Here is a 25,342-nt window from a genome sequence, read left to right on the forward strand (position 1 = left end):
ACTCCCATCAGCCCCAGCCATCAATGGCCATGCTGCATGGAGCTGTTGGGAGTAAAACAGATTGTGGAAAACTGGTAGACATGATTTCTGGCTTCTGTCTCCATTTCTGGGTACACCTCCACATTTCCTGACCAGACTATGGGGTGGAGATACTGCACCAGCAAGATACACTCCAAATGCTTGCCAGAAAGTTGTGTTTTCCAGTACTGCAATGGGACCAATTACCTAGGGAGGTGGTGGGCTCATTGGACAACCACCTGTTGCCTGTGCTTTAAGCTGGATTCCTAAATTGCTCAGCGGGTTGGACTTGATGGCCTTATAGACCCCTTCCAAGTTTACTTTTCTATAATTCTATGATTCTCCCAGGAAGAAGTTTGGGACAGATTTTCAGTCTTACTTTCTGCCAAAAAAATTTGCCTGTCCTTGAATACTATGGTGCACTTTGACTGGGTTATTATGTTGCAGGGACAGGGCTAGCCCAACCATTAGGCAGACTGAGGGGTCTGCCTCAGGGGGCTGATTTTGGGTGTCATGAAAGTGCAGCAAATGGTTATTTCTTTATCACTCTATTTTTAATCCCAGGAAGAGGTGCTTGTGGGATTTTCTGAGCCAGGTGCCAAAATTACTGGCCTAGCCAACTGTGCACCTTGAGGGGAAGGGTGCCATTTGTTTCAGGTAGGAAACTGTCTTAGGCAGGGGGATGAGCGCCGACTCTGAAAACAGACAAGCCCTGGAGAGTCCTTTTGCCATCCGAAGTCTATACTCTGAGAGAAACACGGAAGTTCCCTCAGGCTGGCTGTATGGAGAAACGTCCAGGCTAGCAAAGGACTGGCACACGCCCTGCCTCGATAACGGAAAGGGACGCCGAGGACTTTATCTTAGTGTGGAGGATAACGAGGGTTGGGCGGAGGTGTAAGAGGAGGAGAAAAAGAAGAGGAGGGTGGCTGTCTGAAGGAGGAGAGACGCTGACTCCGGCAGAAACGGCACCCAGGGGGGTACCTCCCTTCAGGTCGTCGTGGAGTCCAAAGCCCAGCCATGGCGAGCTCCAAGCGGCAGAGAAACTCCAAGAACGCCTCAGGTAGGCGCCAGAAAGCGAGTACGAGCAGCCTCTTTGCGAATAAGAGAGCACTATGAAGCTGGGAGACAAACCGAGCGGCTGTGTGAGGCAGGAAGCGTGTCCTTTCCTTGCTCGACTTGTCCGTCTGCATTATCGCAGCCCGGCAATTCTTTCACTGGGGTGGGCCGGAGGGTTCAAAGCTAGCGACGGTCTCCCAAGGTCCCCCGTTACCAGGTAGGCTGTGAAAAGAGCGGTTATGAAAAAAGCGAGAAGCCCGGGCGGTAGGTTCTTGGAGGCCGGCTGCCTATCAGTAAGAGACAGGGCGTGGGGAGCTGTTTGAGTCAGGCTCATCCCTAGAAGTTCCTCTGAGCAAATGCAGAACGCTTTTTCCCCCTCCCCGAGGAATCGGTCCACACCCTTCTAGGACGAAGGGGTGGCGTGAGCTTCTGTACTTATCTATCTATAATATAAATTACAGATAAAATTATGGATGCCTCCTTTGTAAGAAATGCTGATGGGTAGTTGTGAGACCAAGGTTCGAATCCCCACACAGCCATGAAGCTCACTGGGCGACCTTGGGCCAGTCACTGCCTCTCAGTCTCAGAGGAAAGCAATGGTAAACCCCCTCTGAATACCGCTTACCATGAAAACCCATAGGGGCGCCATGACTCGGAATCGACTTGAAGGCAGTCCATTTCCATTTTTTGCAGTCGTGTGTATGCATTCACATAAATAAGCCTTTCCGGAAGGGCAGGAAGGGTAACACTTTTTACCCTTGAGAGGAAAAAGGCGGCAAAACTGCCGCCCTTTCCTGCAGGTGCGAGTGTGGACAACTCTTTGTTTCCAAGCCGCCCTTTGCTTTCCTCGCTTCGCGTCTGCGCCTCCTGTCCGAGGCTGCACCTCGGGGTCCCTCTTTGTTCTGTCTCGCCTTCCCGTCCTGCCTCCAGCTCCGCCCACTTGCTCGCTGTCATCACGTGGCCGCGTCGCTAGATTTATCCCTGTACTGTAGCTGCTGGGCCCGTATGTTACCGTTCCCGCAGGGCAGGGCTTTGGGTGCTTTGCTTGACGGAGAGCCGGTTATTCATTGGTGCCGCAAAGCAGGCAGCCCCACGCACAGATCTGATGGCAACTGGACCGAATAGATCCGAAGAGCACTTCTCCAACAAGGCTGCTTGTTTTTTGAACGGGAAACAAAACCTAACGAAGTACATATATTGGAGTCCAAAACTTACTGTATAGACAGCAGGATCTACCACAGGAAGGATGGGGAATCTCTGGCCCTCCGCATATTGGTTTGATTTGCATGTCACTGAAGTAGGAGATTGCTGCTGCTGCTCTCCTCGCCCTGCTGCTGCTGCGCTCCTCACCCTGCTGCTGCTGTGCAGGAGTTAGTTCATGGTTTAGTGTCCTCCGAACCAGGGCTCATGGTTTGTCTTGCTCAAGCCAAAGCATAAGCTGTAACCAAGAGTAGTTCTTTGTTTTACAGCTCATGATTTGTCTGGAGGAGATAAACTATAAGCCTGGGGTTCTGTCAACAAACTAAGCCCAGTCATGGCTTGGCTGATGGCAGCACAGGAGCAGGAGGACTGGGGAAGGAGGGCAGTGTCTATAATATCCTCCTGGGAACCCTTGTGTATGCTGTAAGCCATGGTTTGGCTTAGCATTACATGAAGCAGCCCACTAACTTCCATCAGTCCCAGCTGGCATGGCCAGCATCAAGGATGATGGAAGTTGTAGTCCAACAATATCTGCAGGGATACAGATTCCACATCCTATTCTACAGGCATACAGATAGGGAGCAGCTGCACACAGCATCATGCACACCTGTACCACTATTCACGCATAACAAAACACTTGGAGGAAGAATTAGATTGAAGCAGCTTTTGCCAACTTTCTCCATGAGCTGACTGGGGCTGATGGGAGTTCAAAACAACTTGAGGGCACCAGGATGGTGAAGGATGGATTAAAGAAAGTCTAATTCATTTTAATAAGCAATGATCAAACAGAACCTACAAGACTCAAAACAAATGCAATTATATACAGACATTCAGGAAAGGTGAATTGTTTATTGTAAACAAACTACACTTTTTTTTATAACTGAACTAGAATGTGTGTTTTTAGAGCAACACTAAATATATTAGTTTTCTACCATAGGAGAAATCCATGTGGACAGCAAGAACGTGTTGAATGTCAAAGGTAAGGTATCTGGCTTTTGTCCAAAATATAATTGAAGGTTAAATTTTCTGTGTGAGAAACAAACAGGGGAGCAAGCAGGAGAAGCAAACCCTTATTCTGATTCTTATGGAGGAGTGAAGATTCAGAGATGGATCCGACTTTTAGGCAGGTGGAAACATTCTTGCCATATGCCCAGGGAACAAACTAATCCACATTAAATCTGTAGGAGTAACTGATTGTTCTAATGAAGTTTTCCTGTGCATGCCTTTAGAAGGGATTTAGTCATCCTGTTCTTTCCCTTTTTCAGTGCATGTGTTGTGATCAGTACCCCAATCCACCAGTATGTGCAGCATACATACATACATGTGACTGCATCTAAGGATCTGTGCGTGTCCACCTATGCAATGGATATTTGATTATATGTGAAAGCAGAAGCAGGAGATGCAAGTGTAGAGTTTCAAAAAAAAAGTGGATCTAGGCACACTTTTTGACTAGAGCAAGACTAGTAAGATACATTTTTAAAAGCTGAAATACTGATTTCTATTGTTAACTAGAAACAGCAGGGGTGGAAATCAGGGCTGCATTCATGCATATGTACCATTGATGGCATATAAAATTTTTCCTCTGCTCCCAGGCATTTGATGATACTGAATAGCAGGTGATTAATTTCTGGGATAATCAATTATTGTCTTAGTGCTGATCCTGTTAATTTTTATAGGGTCATATGGTATTAGTGTGATCTAAATAAAGTGGTGTTTTGTTTTGAATTTTGTATGCAGTATGGATAAGTGACTGCTTTTCACTTCGTTTTTATATCTTGTAGATTTTTATATTGTTTAAAGTTGTCTTGGGTCTCTTTGAGAAAGATGTCTGCAATATTTAATAAATAACAATAACAAAATTCAAAATAGGAGTGGGTTTTTTATTGCTAATTATAGATTTTGAAGCAAGAATTGCAGAAGCAACTCCCAACCCCTGATTTACTACAACAAAATCGTAATACAAATCCATATATCCACTTACATTAAATGAAAACATCTTGTGAAAATGTTGAAAGCACATTCTTTAAAAGCTTATTTGAAAAACAGGCTGTTTGTATCTATAGTTGAATGTACCTTTAATTATACCAGGCCAAACATGTTTTGAATTATTTTCAAATTGTAGATGGACAGCAACACCTCACAGAAACAGATGCCATTGATGGAAGGTAAAGATCTTTTTTGTCCAGAATGGCTGTTTGTAGCTGAAAAGAAAGAAGAGAGACAAATGTATGTGTCACAGTTTATGCTTGTTGCTCTAACAACCACACCCCAATGATTTATTGGGTCATTAAAAGTATGACTCTGCTCCAAGGTACTCACAATACAAAGATAAATATTTTAGGAGCAGTCAAGCCTAGTAACTGGGTTTACTGCAGAATTACTGATGGCACTTAGGGCTGCATGTATTTTCTAATCTGAAGCTGTATATATTTTTTGAAAAACAGAACACTCCTGTTTGATTTGCAAAACTACAAATGCATCCCCAGATCCAAAGATCTCACAGGATTGTTAAGCCGCACCTAGGGCCGGTTCAAACATAACTATTTATGCTCAGTGGCAGACCACATGCTTTGGGCAGAAAAGGTCCCAGGTTCAATGCCTAGCATTTCCAGGTTGGGCCCAGAAAGACTTGTGTCTGGAACTCTGGAGAACTACAGTTAGTCACTGTTGATGGACTAATAGTCTGACTTGGTATAAGGCAGCTTCCTACATTCCTATAGTTTATCCAACTAAGAACTTGTGTTTTGTCCGCATATTTCCCTTTCTCCCTTTTATTGTACAAATTACAATTTCTTGTTATATCTCAACCAAGAAATCAATTTAAGCTACAATCCTAGCTTGCAGACCAGGATCAAACGGTGGTTTGACATTCCTGGTTAGCAATCAGGACTATAGCTTAAACCAGCTTCAAGCTTAAACCTGTTATCAAGACATAACAGGAAATTGTGGTTTAACATACCTTGGAAGTATTGGGTTAAGACAAGCAAGTGGAGGGAGCATGCAGATACATGTTCATTCTCCATCCAATAAACCATGGTTTATCAAACCAAAACAGTACATCTGAAATTGGGCCATTAATAAATATGTGTATGACATTGTCATATATGTATGAAACTGACACAGAAGCATGGTATTTTGCTGCTGATTCCATTCTGTGAATCAGTAGTGATAGCACTACTTCTTTTATAGGAACATCTTTTGAGTATATGGAATGCATTTAAGCTTGCCACCTCAAAAGACAGTGATACCTTACTGTTTTGTTTTTTTTACATGAGGTATATGTTTTAGCCCAATTCAGGCAACACAAGTAGGGGCATATTGCTATGTGTGTGCCTGGCTCACCCCCAACATCCTTGCACGTGCCGCCCTGTCTGCTATGTGGAAGGTCTGAAGGGGGCCGGGCTTTAAGCACATTTTTTGAATGTGTTTAGGAGCTGTCTTCTTATCAGTAACCCCTACAATGCAGGGTTCCTGATCACAGGGGAGGTTCTAAGGTCAGGGTGGAAGGGACAGGAACATTGGGGGTATGGCCAATGCATTACCATCCCCCCTCCTACTCCTGTTGTGATTCCTTTGTTCAGGCATAGCCTAGCACCTGAATAAAGCTTTTGTTGCAATGATTTTCTGCACTAAATGCTCATTGAGATTTCAGTTATACAGCTGCAATATTGAATAGAATTCAGGACCAAGTTTTGTAAGGTTTTGTTTTGAAATGAGCTTATGGGAAGCAACAGAATGGCATGAGGGGTATTTTCAATTTAATATTATGGAATGCAAAAAATCCATGTTGACTATAGTATACAGCCACTCTTGTGGTTGTGTAATACATGCTGCTTTCACTTTCCCCTATCTTACATGTCTCATTTCACATTAAGAGAAAGTGCCCAAGTACTGTAGTAACAAAGACTATTGATTGTTACAGTGTTACTGACTGAGATAGCTAGCTCTCAGATAGCGAATATAAGTTTTGCCAGTCGTAGATCTTCACACTGGCACCATTAAGTGGCAACTTGAGCCATCATAAAAGAGGACAACTGTCAAAGAGATCCGAGGAAAAAGTCAAAGCACTTCAGGTCAGCTCCTATATCTTATCCTTTTCATCAGTAATAAACTTTAGAATCATAGGCCATGACCCAAAGTACTATTTCATGTGCCTTCTTTTTCTTTGACCAGCAAGTGAACCAGTTGCATTACATTCTGTTGTTGAAATTGCATTTCAGAAGCACTTTGGCATTAGGACATGCTGTTTTAGGAGCACAAAAATCCAAAGTCCCCCTGGCAATGCAGAACTACAGTTGTTTGGGTCCTGGCTTTTGACTTGCTGAAATGGATTCAGCAGAGTTGTGTGCATATATATGAGAGAGTTTATTAACTGAAAACACATCATTTTTGTAGAAGCATCCAGCTTTTTGATCCAGCAGTGGAGTATAAAATGAACCACAAGAGGAGAGGACTTGCTTTAATCTTCAATCATGAACATTTTTTCTGGCACTTAACGTTACCAGAGAGACGTGGCACCCTTGCTGACAGGGATAACCTGAAACACAGGTGGGGAAATGAGAGCTTCATTCTCTATAATTACTTTTAGCCATGTGTGTGCAGGAGCGGGGAGGGGAGGATGAATCTGGTTCAACCTCATGTCATTTATTAAAACAAGAAAGGATTAAATTATTTAACAACATTTATGTACTGCTTGATTGTAAAAGAACCTCAAATTGGTTTACAAAATAAATAAAATGAAACATTACAATTATTGTGAAAAGACGGTTAAAAACAGGAATCAAAGCTAAATAAAACCAATAATAAGCTAAAACACATGTAACTTCTATATGTCTGGATAGGCTTGCCTAAACAAAAATGTTTTAAGCAGGTGGTAGAAAGAGTAAAGTGAAGACATCTTCCTGATATCAATAAGTAGGGAGTTCCAAAGTGTAGGTGCTGCCAAACAAGATTGATTTCTTATAACTGCAGTATTATGCAGCACCTGCAACAGTGCTGATTTCACAGATTAAAGCAGTCAAGTGGGCATGGGGTAAGGTGATCCCACAAGTAAACAAATCCCAAGTAAGTTTCATAAATATGAAGCTGCTGCTTTATAAAAATGACACATAGTTGGACTTGTCGTGAGAACTAGTGTCATGTAAGGACTAAACAAGCATGAGCTGTGGAGCCTCCAGGTCAGATGTTGCCTCAGTTATGACCCTGCTTGTTCATAATTATGTCTGTTTCCCTTGTTTGTGCAAATATACAGACAATGAAACTGACCTACATTAAGGTGCTGTTGACTGTTCACTGCTGCCCCAGAGGGTAGGACTAGGTCTAATGGTTTTAAGTTGCAGGAGCGTAGATTCAGATTGGACATTAGAAGGAACTTCTTGACAGTAAGGGCAGTTGGGCAATGGAACCGACTGCTTAGGGAGGTGGTGGGATCCCCTTCGCTGGATGTCTTCAAGCAGAGGCTGGACAGCTATCTGCGGGAGATGCTCTAGCTGTGGATTTCCTGCTGTGAGCAGGGGGTTGGACTCGATGGCCTACAAGGCCCCTTCCAACTCTATGATTCTATGATTCTATTCTATGATTCTATGAATCACTGTATGTAAAGCACTTTGAATATGGATTTCAAGCTTTCCGCCTTCAAACAGCCCTTCCCACATTGTCTTGTCTGTCACAAGCCACCTGTACAGATAAGTGTTCCAAGGTATGCCCGCAGTTCACATGGGATGCTGGCCAGGACCATGGACCTTCACTGTGATACCATGTGAACTGAAAGTATACCTTTGAAGACACGTAGCTGCCTTCTGTGGTTGCACGTTGCATGGTGAAATCAGTAATGGGGGTGTGGAGGGAAGGGATGCGTTTTGTCCCAATATTTGCTTTGCGAAAATTTAATTATTTGTTAAATTTATATCCCACCCTTCCTCGCAGGAGACCAGGGCAGCAATCCCTAGAAAGCTTCCAAAAGAACTCTGGTTCCTATAAAATAATCTATTCAATTAGGATCAGGCTTGCAAAAGACACTAGTTGGATCCAAAAGAGCTTCTTTCGACAGAAGAAGTTTTCCATGAGTAGAAGAGGTTGTTCCATTCACCAGAGGAAACCTCTGGATCAAACCCGCTGGTATTAAACAGCTTCCAAGCAGACTACTCAAGATAAAACAGTAATTTCTAGATAGTTTCTCCCAAAAACTGATTTCTTTGCCTGTTCTTTTATTGCTGTTCGGGAGAAAGCATGTTATAAGAAATTGGTTCGTTATTAGTGTCCAGTGTATTTCTAAAGCTGAATGTTTAGATGGGCTTGCATTCTCACTAAAAAATAAAAATTAAAGATTAATAAATAAATAATAATAATAATTAATAAAAGTAGTTAAGACTTGTAGGATGACCTGAACAGGACACTAGAGTGAAATACTGTTCCTGTTTATAATAGCTTGATGGAGCTTGGATTCGAAGTGAAGTGCTTTGATGACCTTAAAGCAGAAGAAGTCTTGCAAAACATTTACAATGGTGGGTGACTTTACAGTATTTACTTTTGTAAATTTAGAAAGTTTTACTGCACTTTAATAGTGAATAATTTCATCTTGAAATCTTTTCCTGAACCCTAACTTGGTAAAAATTCTTACAGTAAACATATTAATAGGAAAGAGAATAATTTTTTGTTAGTCAGGTTTGCTTAGTTTCCTTTTGAGAGTTGAACTGCAAGGAATCCAGACTGACAAGTTGACTGATGAACTACAACAATAGAAAGGATTAAGAGGGGATATGATAGCCATCTTCAAAAATCACATAGAAGGGGAAAAAACACTGTTTTCTGTTGTTATGGAAGGTAGGACCGTAAGTGTTTGGAAGAACTTCTTGGCAGTACAAACCTTTTGATAGCAAAACAGACTTATCACAAGGTGGTGGACTTTCCATTAGATATATCTATGCAGAGGCTGAATGGACATATCAAGGATGCTCTAGTAGCATCAGCAGGGGGTTGGACTAGATGGCCTTTGAGGATACTTCCAACATGAATGAACATTTTTTATATTTAATAAATGAACTCTTCTGCTACTTTGGTTGATATAATCTGGATAGCTCCAGCAGAGATCCCAAGTCTGAAACAAAACTGGTTTTGAATTGGAATTCCAAAATAAACAAAATCTACCAAGTAGGCTTTAGCAAAATTGTTGATAGACATGAGTACAACCTTAACTATGTCCACTTAGAAGTAAATCCTATTGAATTAAATGGGGCTTACTCCCAGGAAAGTGTGGTTAGGATCAGAGCATAAGGTACTAGAATTTGAATGCGACTGCATAATTGAATTAGCAGCTCATATAGAAGCAGTTTAAAATCGTTTCCTATTTAGAGGCACCTGACTCTAAATAGGAACTTATTCCATTCATAGTGCTCACCTGCATTATGAACCAAGCGCGGTCTCTCCCCCCCCCCCAAGCATTTAACTGTCTCAGCTTGTAAGGTGCCTTCTTCTCTTACCTTGAATCCAGGTACAGCTGCAGCCCAGGCACTGTTTTCTTGAGGCACCTGAGTCCCTAGTATGAACAGGGCCACCAAGAGTGGGTTTGCGCCCCGGTCAAAATATTCTTTCGGGTCCCCCAGCAAGGGCGGAACGGCTAAAAATCTTTACACTTTAATCTTTTATATCATTATTTTCTTTGAAATTCACTGATTTCACAATGGATGTCAAAAACAATAAACAAATAATGATACTACCGAGAAAGACAAAAACATATGCAACATAGTCGACTTCCGGGCCCCAGTAATTTGTATGGCTCCCCCCCCCCCCTTCGGCCCTGAGTATGAATGCCAGCTAACATGAAAACTAAAGGTCCCTGGAAGCAGCGTTCACAGTGTAAGGGAGACAGGTCTCCCTTCAGTGAAATATCCTTGTTTCCATCAACAGGCCAGGTTAAGTTGGAATGAGAAGGGAAAGCTGGACAGGATTTAGGGCTTCATGAGAGGGAACTTGGCAGTGAGATCCAGTGATATAATTGAGAGCAAAATAGGATTCACATTTTTGAATCTGACTTGTTCAGTAGGAGCTATTTTCCTTTTGGAGGGAAATAGCTTGGGTTCGTTGAACCAAATTTCAAAATGATCCAAGGAGAGAGCTCATTTGTTATTGCTTTAAAACCATTGATTTAAAGTAACATACTTTATGGAGTTAAATTTGCAACTTTGTTATCTTGCAGTGTCCACAGACCAACATGACGATGCAGACTGCTTTATGTGCATTTTCTTGAGTCATGGAGAAGATGATCATGTCTATGCCTATGATGCTAAAATAAAGATACAAACATTGACCAACATGTTCAGAGGAGACAAATGCCCAAGCCTTGTAGGAAAGCCAAAAATATTTATAATTCAGGTGAGATAGTGGAGCTCCTGAATTATACCATAATATAAAGTTAATATCAGGAAGTAGATTCACCTTCCCCAACCTAATACCCTCCAGGTGCTTTGGACTAGAACTCCCACAAGCACAACTAGGCCACCAGGTTGAGGAAGGCTGAAGCAGACAATTGGGAGGAATCCTTTTGGGTACAGAAATATAAAAACATTGAACCCCAGCCAGAATACAAATTGGAATGACCAAGTTATTAATCCTGCTTTTTGCAGTTCCTGCTCTCAGCCAGGGGTAGGCAGAGCATGTGTTAAGTTATGGAAAGCTCACAGAGCCACCCTTTATTTTCCTGCTTTTCTAAACATTGTCTTACGCATCAATGCATGCATGACATGAAGTAAAAAAAAATTCTAAATGTTATTTCAAATTAGACATCAACAAATTTCCAGTGTTTGCTGCTCTTTCTAACCCCAAACTATGGTCCATGGAGCACCGGTGGTTTGCAAGCTTCATTCAGGTGGTCCATGGCATGCCCACATTAAATAATAATACTGATTTTAATTGTATTTTTATTGCTTCTTTTATTTCGTAAATTGTATTTTATTGTATAAGCCTTTCAATTTCTATGGAATGCAAATTATAATACAATACAGCAAGCAGTAAATTACAATTTAATTTCATATAGCAACTAGCACAGCACATTACAATTGCCGCAACAGGTCAGGAAAAAAATCATTAAGTCATCCACCAAGACCGTTAGCAATTTTCAAGTGGTCCATGGGAAAACAAGACCTACTGTTCTAAGCGAAGTCATTCAATCAAAAGACTCGGCAAGGCATAAACGAATGAAGTAATTAACCATATATTCAGTGTATGTCAATGAAGAGAGCTTTTCCGTCTACTAGGAAGTGTTCTGCTTTTTTCTCCCTAGGCATGCAGAGGCAATAAACATGATGACCCAGTCCTCACTCGTGACACAGTGGATAGCAAAACAGAAATCAATGAAACTCAAGTGGATGCCGCTGCAGTATATACACTGCCTGCTGGTGCAGACTTCCTCATGTGTTACTCAGTCGCAGAAGGTAAAATGCAGTTTTACAACTTATGCTGCTCCTAAATGGGTTCCTTCAAATATAAGCACTATCTTACCTACAAAACAAGGAGACAATTTTCTTAAAGTGCATGCTGTATTTAACATAAAGGAAATGTATGTGAAAAACACCCCTATCGTATGAAGAGCTTGTGGAACTGTGTAGCTTACTGCAATTATGAGAAATATTTATAAAACTTTTTGCCATATTGACCTTAAAGTAGGTGCAGTAGTTAATGGGCCTGTTGCTCATCACACTAAGCCAAGCCAAGGATTAACACAAACAAACTTGCAGGCTCCTGCTGAGATTATGATCACTTTGCTGTGCGCTAAGCCATGGTTTGGCTTAACGTTGCATCCAAACCTGAACTCATGGTTTATCTCCCCAGGCAAATCACAGAACCTTTGCTACATCTTGTGGTTGTTTGGAGTGACTTAAACTATGAGCCCATGTTTGGACTTAACACTAAGCCAAAGCATGGCTTAGTGCACAGCAGCAGGACTTGGGGAGGAGCAGAGCAGCTGTGATTTGCTCATTCACACTTAACCTATGTTTTGGCTTAGCGTTATGTGCAAACTGGGCCATAGTTACATCCATAGCACGTATTTATGGAACTTGCTGGAAGATGTAGTTATGGGTTGGCTTTAAAAGGGGGTTAGTCTTATTCTTCACGAATCAGTGGCTACTTAAAATGAGTTTACTGTGTATCAATGGCAGTACATACCTGAGTATCAGCTGCTGGGGATTATGAGTGGGAGAACTATTGTACTTATGTCCTCTTCTGGGTTTCCCATAAGCATTTGTTTGGGCTCTGTGGGTAAAGAATGCTAGACTACATTCTGATCCAGCAGGGCTCTTATATTCTTAGCCATCGTTCTAGTATCAGATTTCTGGGTAAAAGATAATTGTTGTCTAGTGTTTTACCTTCACAATTCATTTATCAGAGAAGTGAACTATTGAACTGTTGGATGTTGGATCAGGCACAAGCAGATGCCCAGGATGCAGAACAGAATAGCGACAGGCTAGATCCCAGTTGAATCACTCAGCCAGACAAGACATAGGTTTTAAGAGTCACTTTTACTGACATTAGAGGTTTTTAGAATACAGTACAAGCTCTCTCTCTATACAAGCGCTTTTCTCCTTTCTCTTGCCCCCACACCAACTGGCCAGATCTGCCAAGTCTTATAGATAAGGCCAGCTGGTTGCCTTGGATACTTGTCCTTGAGATCTGCACGGACTCTGAGTGCCTTGGCCTTGTAACTCTGCCATGGAAAAAATACTCTCAGGAACCCTTCACTTGCCAACATTCCCCCACCTATTTTTTTCCATAGCCTTCTTGCTTAGCATTTCACACATTATATCACATTTCAACAATACATTTCAGATTATGTTACAGATTCACATTTTCACTTCTTTTCATGTCATTTACATTTACATTTCTTGGTTTTATACTTCTGATACATTTCCTTTTATTTCAGTTTACATCACTTTCATTTGTAAGACAGTTACTCCATTGCTATCTCAGCATTATTGTCATTATATTTCATTACTCTTCATGATTTCCATCATCCCACTTTTTCCAGTCACTGAAGTCTATATGTTTAATGGAATTTATTTTAAATCTAACAGGTGGAATACCTTTGGTTGTTCTCTCTGATCTGCGTGGTTGTATTTCTGCCTTAGTGTCTGTGTCAGACGATTCCTCTGTTTCTCTCTCAGAGCTAGAACTTGATTCACTACTGCTGCCTGTTTCTTCTTGTTTTATTGGTACTGTATCTGCCTGTTCTTGTTCATTACTAACTTCAGTGTTTCCCAACTCCACATATGTTTTCTCTTCCCAATCCTGCTCTATTGCTTGCACGCTTCTGCTTAACACCACAGACCTTTGTTTTGGCATCCAAATTCTGTAATACGTGTTTTCAAATCCCAGCATGTACCCTTTGTCTGCTCTCCTTTGCAGCTTCCCTGTCCTTTTATTTTTGGGAACATGTACCCAGCATTCTGCTCCAAACCTAATCAAATGTTTTAATCTGGGTTTTCTGTCATACAATTTCTGATAAGGAGACATTCCAGTGGCCTTATGGAATATTCTGTTTTGAATGTAAGCTGAATACAGAACACACTCTCCCCAGAAACCTTGTGTTAAAGAGGAGTCACACAGCATTGATCTTATTGAGTCCTGAAGCAACCTGTTCCAGCGTTCAGCTAACCCGTTCTGATGAGGACTATAAGGGGCTGTTAACTCCTGTTTTATTCCTCTTTTATCCAAGTATTCAGTAAAAGAGTGTCCTAAGAACTCTCCTCCTTGATCTGATCTTATTCTCTGTATTTTGACACCAAACTGCACTTCAATTTTTGTAATAAATCTTTTCAGTTTCTCTGCAGCTTCACTTTTAGCTTTTAGTAAATAAACAGTGCAGAATTTTGAAAAATCATCAACTATTGTCAGGAAATATCTTGCACCCCCCTGAGTAGGTTGAAATGGCCCCACTAAGTCCACGTGTATTAATTGATAAGGTGCATTTGTGCTGGGCATGGCTTCTTTGTTCTTTGCAGCCACAACTGCCCTAGTTTGTTTACACACGTGGCAGTCTACATATTTTTCACAGTTTCTCAATGTCACATCATTACTGTTCTCTGTTGTTTTCACCACATTTTCATATCCTATATGGCCTAGTTTTCTGTGCCATAAATGAACACAATTATTATGGGGTTTCTTATTAGCACACATGGGTACATGATTTGTTTGTTTCACGTGTAAGAACAATGAGTTCCTCACTATTCCTTTCATGAATATTTTTTCTCCTCTCATTACATGCACTGAACCCCTTTTGAACATTACTGTGAACCCCATTTCATTGAGTTTCGACACAGCCATAATGTTACATTCGATATCAGGAACAAACAGCACATCTGTCATAATGGTATTGAAACCTGCTAATTTCACTGTACCCCTACTTTTGATCTGTTTCTTAGATCCATCAGCCATTATTACATTATCCTCTACGTCACAAAATGTATGAAACATAGATTTATCTTTGATTATACTATTTGTTGCCCCACTGTCAATTGCCCATAAATCTTTACAGTTATTTCCCTGCTCATTGTTAATACATTGCTTATTCTTACTAGCATAGATCACCTGTACACATGGTTTTCTTCCTCTTTCTCTTCTTCTTGGTTCACAATTCCTTTGAAGATGTTGCCTGGAACCACAAAAATAACACGCCTTTTGTCCATACAGTCTCTCTTGTGCAGCTTTGTTGTTCTGTTTTTCCACGTTGTGTTTAGACTCAGTCTTTTCCTGCTTTGCCATTTCCTGCCTCCTTTGGAATTCTTGTAAAAGTTTGCCTTCTATATAATCCATATTGAGATTTGCATCGTCCATTGCTTCCAAAGAGCTCACCAGACTATCATAACTTGAATCTAGTGAAGCTAATGTGATATACACTTTTTGCGTTTGAGAATGTTCAATTTCACGTTCTGACAACTCAGTAAACAGTCTGTTTATTTCCAACAAATGCTCTGACATGGTTGTATCTCCAGATAAGCGCATCTGATACAATCTTCTGGCAAGATATATTTTAGAACTGGCAGTCTTTTTCACATGAATATTTTTCAAAGTTTCCCAGGTTTCCTTAGCTGTTGTTGCATCACGCACGTGCAGTAATTGAGAATCATCAATAGCAAGAACAATTAACGCCTTTGCCCTCTCATCCAGCCTTCTCCAATCTGCTGGAATAGGCACCCCGGCGGGTGGGTCTTCTGCGATAGCTTTCCACAGGTCTTCTTTCACTAGAAAAGCCTGCATTCTCTGTTTCCAAGTGCCATAATTTTTCCCTGTCAGCCTTTCCAAGGGAATCCCGGCCGATAACGTAACAGACATACTTTTACTTTTCACAGTTCACTGCCTTTGTAATTAGAGCTTCTCACCTCTGTCCTTCAGTCAGTTTTTCCCACGGCTCTCTCACAGCTTTCAGCTCAGCTTTCGGTTTCTCCGTTTCTCTGCTGTTTTACTCGCTGGTCTGCAGTTCTGGCTTTTCTCTGCCGCTTTTCTGCAATCCTCAGCACCAGGTAATCATCAGCACCAGGTAACCATCCTCTGCTACCACTTGTTGGATGTTGGATCGGGCACAAGCAGATGCCCAGGATGCAGAACAGAATAGTGACAGGCTAGATCCCAGTTGAATCACTCAGCCAGACAAGACATAGGTTTTAAGAGTCACTTTTACTGACATTAGAGGTTTTTACAATACAGTACAAGCTCTCTCTCTATACAAGCGCTTTTCTCCTTTCTCTTGCCCCCACACCAACTGGCCAGATCTGCCAAGTCTTATAGATAAGGCCAGCTGGTTGCCTTGGATACTTGTCCTTGAGATCTGCATGGACTCTGAGCGTCTTGGCCTTGTAACTCTGCCATGGAAAAAATACTCTCAGGAACCCTTTACTTGCCAACATGAACCAACTAGTATCAAAAGCATACAGAAAGAATAAAAAGTGGCCAATTTGCATAGGACCACAGTATTGTTAAGCAGATTCGTGGCTGCTTCACAGGTTACATGACTGGCAGAGCAATCCAAATTATAGGGAAGCCAGCATAATTCACTCAGGACTAAATTGTGCTGGTATAACCTACCCCTATTTCAAGCTCCAACTAAGCTGTGGCCTGAGCCTGGCAGAGGGGAAAAAAGCTTGAATAAAGGAGTTTTGACTTACACCACCCTTTTAGCCGGTGTAATTTCTGCTGGGTCGCTAGGTCATATTACTGAACTAAATAGAGCTTGGAATAGGGGTAAGTCTCCCCCACCATGGAATGCCCCTTTTCTGGGACTTACCTTGGCCTTGGCAGAGCCGGCATGGAGGATTTATGCTGGTGTATCTCCAGCTGAGCCAGGACATCTGCTTGTTCCAAACTCCACTCATTCCAGCAGATCTTGAGTTTGGATTGCTCCCTAAACATCGTCCAGTAGTACAATGTGGACCTGAAGTCCTACGTTGTATGATTAGACATACTTTATGTACTTACATGTGTGGGTTTCCCTTGCCTTTCTCAAGTTCTACTTAGACTGAAGCTACAGAAAAATGCCAGGAACACTCTTGGTGTGGCCATTGACTGACCTGCCTGTTCAGATCCAAAAAAAGCTGGGTACATGAGATTAGGTGCAGCTGTTTTGTGTTTTTATTCTTCCCAAGAAGTTCTGTTGCCTTTTGCTGTTCTTTGAGGTTGGACGTAAGGAACATTGCTGCAAGGCGCACTCATTTATAGTGCAAAATATAAAAACAGCTCTTAACCATTCATGTTCCAGGAATGAATCTATCTCAAGACCAAAGTAAGGCTTCAATCCTAGGAATAAGTATTTGAAAAGTTCAGTTGATGACCAAAAAAAAGAGTGCTTTTAGATCAGGAAGTGAGTGTGATTATTTTCAGCTTTCCCAAAGCATGGAATTAGATTTAGGAATCTCCTAGATTATTTTTGACTAGTTAAAAAAATACTGAATGCAAGTTCAAATCCAAGGCTTATGTGCAGACACGATAAAGACAAACATGTTTTCCCCCTCCTTCCCCAATAGGGTTCTATTCTCATCGCGAGACTGTGAATGGTTCTTGGTACATTCAAGATCTGTGTGAGATGATAAGGAAGCATGGTTCTTCCCTGGAGTTCACAGAGCTACTGACGCTGGTTAACAGGAAGGTGTCTCACCGCAAAGTGGATGTGTGCAGAGATATTAATGCTTTAGGAAAAAAGCAGATTCCTTGCTTTGCATCAATGTTGACTAAGAAGTTGCATTTCCACCCAAAATCTCAGTAGCATTATGGTGTAGTAAGAGGAATTCTCAAACCACACACAATCTTGGCATACAGATAATAGATGTAGGTTGCAATCTTGTACCCACTTACCTGGAAGTAATCCTCATTGAACTCTATGGGGTTTACTTCTGAGTAGCTGGTATATGGGGATTATAAAGTGTTCAGTTAGTATGCACTATTTAAGTTTGCCTAAAAAGTCACACCACCACTCACTTTCTTTGAACAGCTAAGACTTTTACAAAAATTACAAAGAAGAAACGACGTCAGACCCATGTGGTCAAATTACAAGAAGGGATTATTTTCTAAGTGATTGTAAATATTGAAAGACAAGTTTCAAAATTTGAAAGAGTTTTAACTTGTCAACATATGGCAAATAGAAAATCAAAATAAAGTTTTGTATTAAAATTTATTTCAAATCCCTATTTCGGGACTTTGATGCACTGCATTCAAAACTGGATTAGAAATCAACATCTAGCTAGCCTCAGGGAGTTTTGGAAAATAAACCACATTTTATGTTACATTTGAGCAATAAATAAGCAGTTAACCAAATTTTTAGCGTATTCACATTTGCATTAAGTTATATTTTGTAGCCTTTTCTATAACTTGAAATTTCATACTTTTTGGGTAGTTCCCCCCCCCAATCTATGCAATAATACTCTTATGGAGATCTCTTCCTCCTCCCCACACTTTAGCTTGGCAAATACCACCTAAAATACTGTCATGGACTCAAGTGTGCAACAATCACTGACTTTGGTGTAACTGGCTGGAGTGAGCACAACAGTTCCAGGCATCCCTTTTGTAGCTAGTAGATATGGCTGGTTTGACCTACCTATGTATGTATTTTTACATAGGTGCTGGGACATGCAGTATGCTGGCTGCATGCCAAGGCTTAGCTTCCTGGCCTGATTGGGAGGGAGTTGTGCCCCATAACTTGCATTTATAAATGACATATTTATAAATTACTGTAGCCTCTGAGATTGTTTGTGCATGTGTAGATTATTGAACTTAGAAGATACTTTTTTTGCAGACCAAACCTTAAATTAGAAAATAAGCTAAAAACAGCAATAAATTTTTTATTTACCTTATGAAAGTTACGTTCAAAAAGAGTGGCTCCAGATTACAATAATTTTTTTAAAATAATTTTGTCTCTTCATTAAGAATGGATTATTACCTGCTTTGTGTATCTTTTTTGTTTGAACAGTATTATGAAATATAAACATGTGGAGAGTCTGAATTTCTTTGTAAAACATGAAAGACATCCCCCCAGTTATCAGAAACAGTTTTAATTATTTATTGCAGATTTCCACACCTGACCGCTTCAAAAACAACAAGACTATGGTTCAAAATAATCATTTTCAAATCTTATGAGGCAAATCAACAAGGCTAATACATTTACAAGGTTATCAAAAATTAATGTTTGCCATTTATTTCTTGGATAGGAAGACGCAATTGTAAGGGGTTCCTCAGCCGTTTCAAGGATTCTTCCACCTATGAAGAAAAAATAAAATCTGGTGAGCTTGCAGTTGTAAATTCCTTTCATCCCTTCAAAACCTTTCTGATGCCAACTGAAAACCATCTGGTTCTCTGTTGGGAGTCAGACTGGAACTAACAAGGCAATGAAGGAGTACCCAACCTTACATTTACACCAATGCAGGGCAATGAACTTGCAAGGAAAATTAGCAGAAATAGCCTTATACCTTCTCTGCAGCTGCCGTCCCCAGAATGTTTTCCACCTCTTCTAACTCAAGATTAGAAATAATTATGGCTGAAGAAAAAACAACCTTGGGGTTAAGGGGAATAAATCAGGAAAAGGGCCCTTCTAAGCAACCCTGTCCTACCAATTCTTCCCCACATGTGGTCCTTTGGCAGACTTGAGTTAGGAAATGTCCTTGCTGGTGTAACATACAGTTCTGCTCTTAGTTTAGTGGTTGTAATATCAATTTACATAGCCTTCTTAAGCCTACAGCAGGGTGAACCCGTAGCCCTCTAGATACTGCTGAACTATAACTCCTATAATTTCTGACTGCGGTCAGCTGGAGTCCATCTGGAGGGTCACAGGTTTTCTACTCCAGGCCTAAGCAGTTGAGTAAATTTACTGTATCCATCTGCCAGCATAAAAGCTACCTCCATTGTCTGCTTCTTAATGAACTCTTTATACATCACAGCAGGTAGTTGCAGGAAACTTTGTGGTTATTTACATGTGGGTTTCTGGAATTTTTAAAAATCTCACAGCATGTACAGTACACGCATTAGGAAGATATGGCAAACTTTAGCATCCAAACACATCAACAAGGTTCCCACAATTAACTGCACAAAAATCCCAGTGAATTCAATAATGTATACATCTTCTCAAAGCAATTGACAACTAGGAACAAGCCATCTTGAAGTAAGGAGTATCGTGTGTGTGACAGACACAGGTATCTCTGGAAGAATGTTAGAAGTAGTCACTTCATCCAGATTCATGGCACTAAGGAGCAACAGGCAACTTAAGCTGCAGAACCTTGGTGTACAAGCAGAGGATTGGTCTCTTAAGCAGGGGTGGGGAACCTTAAGCCCAGAGGCCAAATGTTGCCCTCCAGGTCTCTCTCATCTGGCTGTCAGGACTCTCCCAGGCCACACACCTCACCAGCCCTGCTTTGCACCCTCCTCAAATGTTTTTGCTTGGCTAGAATGTGTCCTTGAACTCTGATAATACCTCTTACTTACCTGGATGGAGGAGAGGAGTGTGTGTAGAAACTAGCCTGCAGTACAAAGGTAAAAGTTATGCCCACTTTTGCCTCTGGCATGTGGTCCCTGGAAAGTTGCCCAGGAGAGAACGTGGTCCCTGGGCTGAAAAAGAATCTCCTGCTCCTGCTTTTAAGGATGACCAGGAGAGCAGCTTCAAGGCAATCTCCAAAGCAACCTTTAAAAAATGGGGGGTTCTTCTTCAAGGATAGTGGAGGAGAAAACAGCTTAATCCTTTAGCATCAGAGCACTGCCCCACAGCTACTGCATTGATCACTCCCCAGGGTGACTACAGAAGTTTCTGTTCTAAATCCAGATGAGAATGGATCAAAGCTGACATTTAGAAAATCCTGGTGCTAAGAAACAACCATGAATATGACACTGATGTATGGTGATAGAATCATCAGGGCACAAGGGTAGATGATGGTAATACCTTCTGGAAGGAAGAATGGGATATAAATTTAATAAATCATCATATCAGCCAGAGCCTTCTTCAGCACTGTGGGACAGATTCCCTCTTTAAAAGGTAGGCACTGACTAGCTCTGAGACCAAATTAAATGTGCCTAATATTGCCACTTTAAGGGGGCAAGATGGGCAGGGATCTAGCATGCAAGTGGTTGGACCCACTTCTTTAAGGAGTTTGTCTATATCTTTGATCTCATTTCAAAAAGTGGAATCCCAACTCAGAAATGATGCAAGGAGATTTTATCTGCAAAAATGTCTTGCATAATGGTAACAGTGAGTGTCAATAGTTTTATCACTTCCCTGCCTTGGCCTTTCACCACCTGGATGAATTCAGCTCAGTGACACTGATCAAGCACAATGGTGGCAGAGAAATGAGACTTCCATGATTCAAATTTACATGGCCACCACAAGCCAATCACTCATTTTACAGGATTGTTGTATGATTCAAATGGAATACATTGATCAAACATTATGCTGCCCAGTCATGTGGTCTGACAATCAGAAGCACTCTGCAAGCTTTGTGTGCTTGCCTCCTCTAGAGTTAAGCATGGCTCAATTAAAAGTTAACTGGGAGACTGAAACCTGGAAGCTGGTTTGGCCATCAGGGAGCATGACTTTCTGACATGGACTTTTATGGACACTCCCTTCTTCAATGCCCATTGGCAAAGTAATATAAATGTAATAAATAAATCCACTTAAAGTATAATAGCATAAGCATTCTTCCACTGAGCAGCCACTGGAAGAATTTACTTAATCCTTCAATTAGCAAGTATTGCATGGGAATGTCTTGCAACACAAAGCCTATACCTCAGCCTACACATCATTATAGATCAACCCCAAAGGATAAGGAGCCTGGTACACCATGACTTGCAACACATTACTAGGGATGCCTTAAATTTGAAAGGTGAGAAGAGGCAGCAACAGGGAGAGAAAGAGCACAGAAAGGTACCCTGGGGACACACCACCAAGGGATAGAGAAGCAATGAGGATAGCAAGGAAGATTATGGACTTTACAACTGTGTTGTCCTATACTGACAGTGAGCTCCTGGTGTGCACATAAGCAAGTGAATGAGCCATCTGGAATGGCACAATTCCCTTCCTGGCTGGTAGACTCAGTGATAGTAATCACTAGCACCAGCTGCAAGTCACAATACTTTGCCAGTGTCATCTCCGCTGCACCCGGTCACTATTGCAATTTCTCGCCAGTTTGGAGAGGGAGGTAGAAGGGGGGCAGTCCTATGATTTGGCCCTCTCTTTTGTAATAGGCACATTCTAAGCTGTCATTGAGGAGTAACAATGGAGTCTGTAATACAAACAGTTCTCTATAGAGTTGGAAGGTTTGAGATGATCTGGACTGGCAAGATCAACTATTCATTTTGTTTTAGTAACTGAAGTAGATGGGTAAGATTCCATTAGTTTCTGCAGACAGCAAGGGAAATAGGGTTTAGTTTGGAGCTGGAGGGTTTTCCATTTCACATCCCCTTGACTCTGATCACAACTGTTACTGCAGATGTAAAGGGAAGCTGTACCCATTTTCTGAAATGTAAGATTACTTATTCTCTTCCTCAACTGTCAAGCAGCTGTGAATGTTCATTTTAGACACACTTTTCAAAAAAGGAAGCCTATATACAGTTAGGGCAGACTGTTTTCTGTGCATTCTGTTCATTTGCAGACTTCAGTGCTGCTCCCTCAAATGCACTTAGAATGTACCAACTGCAAGAGGGGACTAAACTTCAATTTCAAAACATTTTGAAGCCACTTTTATGTTGCTGGATACAATTTAAACATCTTGACTGAAAGTGAGTTATGCAACTACCTCTGCAAGATCATCTTTTAATTTGTTATACTGATCCACATTGAAGTTCTGGGTTTTGGATTTCCGGTGAAAGTAGTGGAGGAATTGTCTATTCCGAGCATCTGGATAAACATAATCCTGAGTAAGAAATTAAAAATAAAATAAAATGAAATACTCTGAAATTTCCAACTGGAAGATCACAGTTGCTAAGTTATATGTTTTACTGCCACTCTAGTAATTATGGAAGATGGGGGAAATATTTTTTAAGAATTCAATTTAGATTTCAAATCCACTTCCCCCTTTAAAAAAACCTGAGTGAAACAAACACACAATGCACCATATGAGAGAGTGAGCATATCTACTAGACTCCTAGTTCCATCAAGTCTGTAAAAAAGAAACATTTCAGAACACTTGAAAAGTGTCAAGATCTCATTGTCATGATTGCTTTTGAGGTGGAAATAATCATCATGATATGCATGTTAGAAATCAGGATGTGATAAAACATTGTTTTATCACATGGGATTAGTCTTACAAGACCTCTTTCACATGAAGATAAAAAGGTAAAGTTGCCTTATGGTGACTCTTTCATAAACCAGTTTTTAAAAATATATTGAGATGATTGTTTCTAAGCCTCAAGACATTAATGCCTTGCCCAAAGTGAGAGCATGACGCAGCTACTCAAAAAGCTCTCAATATAGCATGGATGAGATGCATGGATTTTACACTTAGATGAGTATTCTTTGTTGATTGTTGATATGCAAAGGGGCAGAAGGTGATCCTTCAGGCACGTAGGATCCCAAGCATAGAGGTTTTATAGATCAAATAAATCCCTTGAATAGCATCCATAAAACTATATCAGCTTGTGGAAATTAGTAAAACATGACTGTCTATGCTGGGGTGGAGAATCTTAGGCCCTCCAAAAGCTGCTGGACTGCAGTTCTCATAATTCCAATCCATTGGCATCCTGGCTGGGGCTAATGGGGAGTTGAAATCCAACCAATTCTAGGGCCACAAGTTAGCCCCCCCCCGGTCAATGTACAATCTTGCAATCTAAAGAAAACTTAGGATACTTTAAGAGACTCACAAACACATCCTTGTAGACTTTGATTATGATAAGCACAGAGATTATAATAAATCTTTCAGTTAACAGTACTGCTCCAAATATGTTGATTTACAGACACTCACCTGTTTAGTAAGCACAAAGTAAGCATAGAATGCCATAGTACTTCCATAGGTGATAAAATAAGTGACAGGTTCCATAATATCCCATGAATAGACCCACCAAGTAAGCCATGCCAGGGCTCCACCTTGAGTCGACATTAAGGCTAAGCCAATCCATAGAAGACGAGAAGTCTTAGCATCAACATCTGTTGTAATTCCAGCTTTTAGCTAAGAAGAGAAAGCCTTTGTTACACTGGAAAAGACAGAGTTCAAGCATGTTCCACACCATAGGCTACATTGTACTCTTAAGTGCATTAAGCAAATCAGCTCTTCCAAGAATTTGGAGCCTGCCCGGTCACTTTTAAAAAAACTCCCTGTGTAAAGAGTGGAGAAGTCTCAAATGGTGAACTCAGTCAGCCTGTCCTATGAAGATACTTCAGGGAAGCCATCTAACAGCAAGCACTATGACAGGTCTGAAATTTATTCTTCCTCTTCAGTCTTTTAGACATTCTTGTCTAGGAGGAGAATGCTGGGTTTTGTAGACCAGTTCTAATTTCTTATTGGTAATTGCTCATCTTACTGAGCTTAAAATAGATTTCCACAACATGGAATTTGTTAAGAATTATTTTCCAAACCTGCTCTAGGGGTAGCAATTCTTCTTTCAGAAGTTCCATTTTTTGCATTAATTCTCTCTCTCTCCTTGTCTGATGGTCTTCTAAATGGAGTGCTATAAACAATCTATGGACCATGGACTTGATGTCATCCATCTCTGAAGCATGTTCTGTGCACACTTTATCTGAAAGAAGAATTAAATTAGAATAACCATACCAATACAGCTTTGGGATGCCTGAACTTCCATACCCTCTCAGAAGTATGGAGTTACAATGGACAACAAGCAGGTAGCATCTCCGAGGCTGCAGTGAGCAATGCTACCGATGAGCCTCTTGCTATTTCTCCTTCTTCCACTTAACCTCTAATTCATCTCAGAATTCAATTCAGAAGAATGTAAATTGAGCAGGATTACGCAAGAACAAGAACACTTGCATGCATTTTCAATAGGTATCATTTATTTTAAGGGAAAGAATTTAAGTTAAGTTTTCTTGGCAAAAGGAAGGAATATCATTATGCTCATTTAAAGATAAGGCTGCAATCTTATTCACACTTACCTTGGAGTAAGCCCCAGTGAACTCTGTGGAACTAATTTCTGAGCAGATATAGTGAGAATTAGTTTCTATTTTTTAAAAAGGAATTAACATTACGCACTTAATAATTGGATAGTCATACATCTCCAGAAGATTTCAGAATGGTAATATAATTTTATACCTTTCTGTTGAGGATGTACATTGTATTGTGCATGATTGATTACAAGTTTAAAATCATTCATCAACAGAACTTCCATCAATGTTGAAGAAGAAATCATGCTGCCATCTGTAGGAGAACAGAAATACTTCAATATTAGTAATAAAATGCTACCTCAACTAACATCAAAGTATCACTGCTGTGCTGGCAAGATTTACTACACCATCATTCATTGGAGTATCATTCATTGGAGTAAGGTTGTTGTTACGGCAGCCCCACATCTAGTTGTTTCCTGTTTAGTGTCCAGTGAAACCCATAATGAGACATGACATTAAGCTAATGAAAGCTTTTCTCCCAGGATTAATAAACCAAGTACG

The 25,342-nt window shown here is 40.8% G+C and overlaps 2 protein-coding genes across 7 annotated transcripts in view; one reads left to right on the plus strand and one right to left on the minus strand.

Moving 5' to 3' along the window:
* The first annotated feature begins 644 nt into the window (after nt 1-644).
* On the plus strand, nt 645-18,069 carry CASP6 (caspase 6). Of its 3 annotated transcripts, none has more exons than XM_061585412.1 (8): nt 645-1,078; nt 3,212-3,253; nt 4,397-4,439; nt 6,670-6,822; nt 8,701-8,777; nt 10,469-10,644; nt 11,552-11,702; nt 17,283-18,069. In XM_061585412.1, the coding sequence occupies exons 1-8, from the start codon at nt 1,036-1,038 to the stop codon at nt 17,519-17,521; spliced, it is 924 nt and encodes a 307-aa protein (XP_061441396.1). In that variant the 5' UTR covers nt 645-1,035; the 3' UTR covers nt 17,522-18,069. The 3 variants fall into 3 exon arrangements, with proteins under 3 accessions (XP_061441396.1, XP_061441397.1, XP_061441398.1); XM_061585413.1 differs by having other exon boundaries at nt 1,023-1,078; nt 4,397-4,500; XM_061585414.1 differs by lacking the exon at nt 645-1,078 and adding an exon at nt 1,260-1,291 and having other exon boundaries at nt 4,397-4,500.
* Nucleotides 18,070-18,787: 718 nt separating this feature from the next.
* Nucleotides 18,788-25,342, minus strand: part of MCUB (mitochondrial calcium uniporter dominant negative subunit beta) — an 88,692-nt gene continuing 82,137 nt past the window's right edge. For all 4 annotated transcript variants that reach the window (XM_061585408.1, XM_061585411.1, XM_061585409.1 and 1 more), the window contains exons 4-8: nt 24,990-25,094; nt 24,302-24,462; nt 23,691-23,894; nt 22,527-22,643; nt 18,788-19,008 (exon numbers count right to left, since the gene is read on the minus strand). In XM_061585408.1, coding sequence (XP_061441392.1) covers nt 18,931-19,008; nt 22,527-22,643; nt 23,691-23,894; nt 24,302-24,462; nt 24,990-25,094 — 665 coding nt within the window. In that variant the 3' untranslated portion in view covers nt 18,788-18,930. The remainder of the gene's footprint in view (nt 19,009-22,526; nt 22,644-23,690; nt 23,895-24,301; nt 24,463-24,989; nt 25,095-25,342) is intronic.

This window comes from Rhineura floridana, chromosome 9, assembly GCF_030035675.1.
Source record: "Rhineura floridana isolate rRhiFlo1 chromosome 9, rRhiFlo1.hap2, whole genome shotgun sequence".
In the NCBI taxonomy this organism is placed as follows: domain Eukaryota; kingdom Metazoa; phylum Chordata; class Lepidosauria; order Squamata; family Rhineuridae; genus Rhineura; species Rhineura floridana.

What these genes read in the sequence shown, in the direction of transcription:
- CASP6 (XM_061585412.1), top strand. Translation starts at nt 1,036, where the DNA reads ATGGCGAGCTCCAAGCGGCAGAGAAACTCCAAGAACGCCTCAG. An exon ending in AGGGATAACCTGAAACACAG is followed by an intron (nt 6,823 to 8,700) that starts GTGGGGAAATGA and finishes TGTTTATAATAG; the next exon opens with CTTGATGGAGCTTGGATTCG. An exon ending in GTGTTACTCAGTCGCAGAAG is followed by an intron (nt 11,703 to 17,282) that starts GTAAAATGCAGT and finishes CTTCCCCAATAG; the next exon opens with GGTTCTATTCTCATCGCGAG.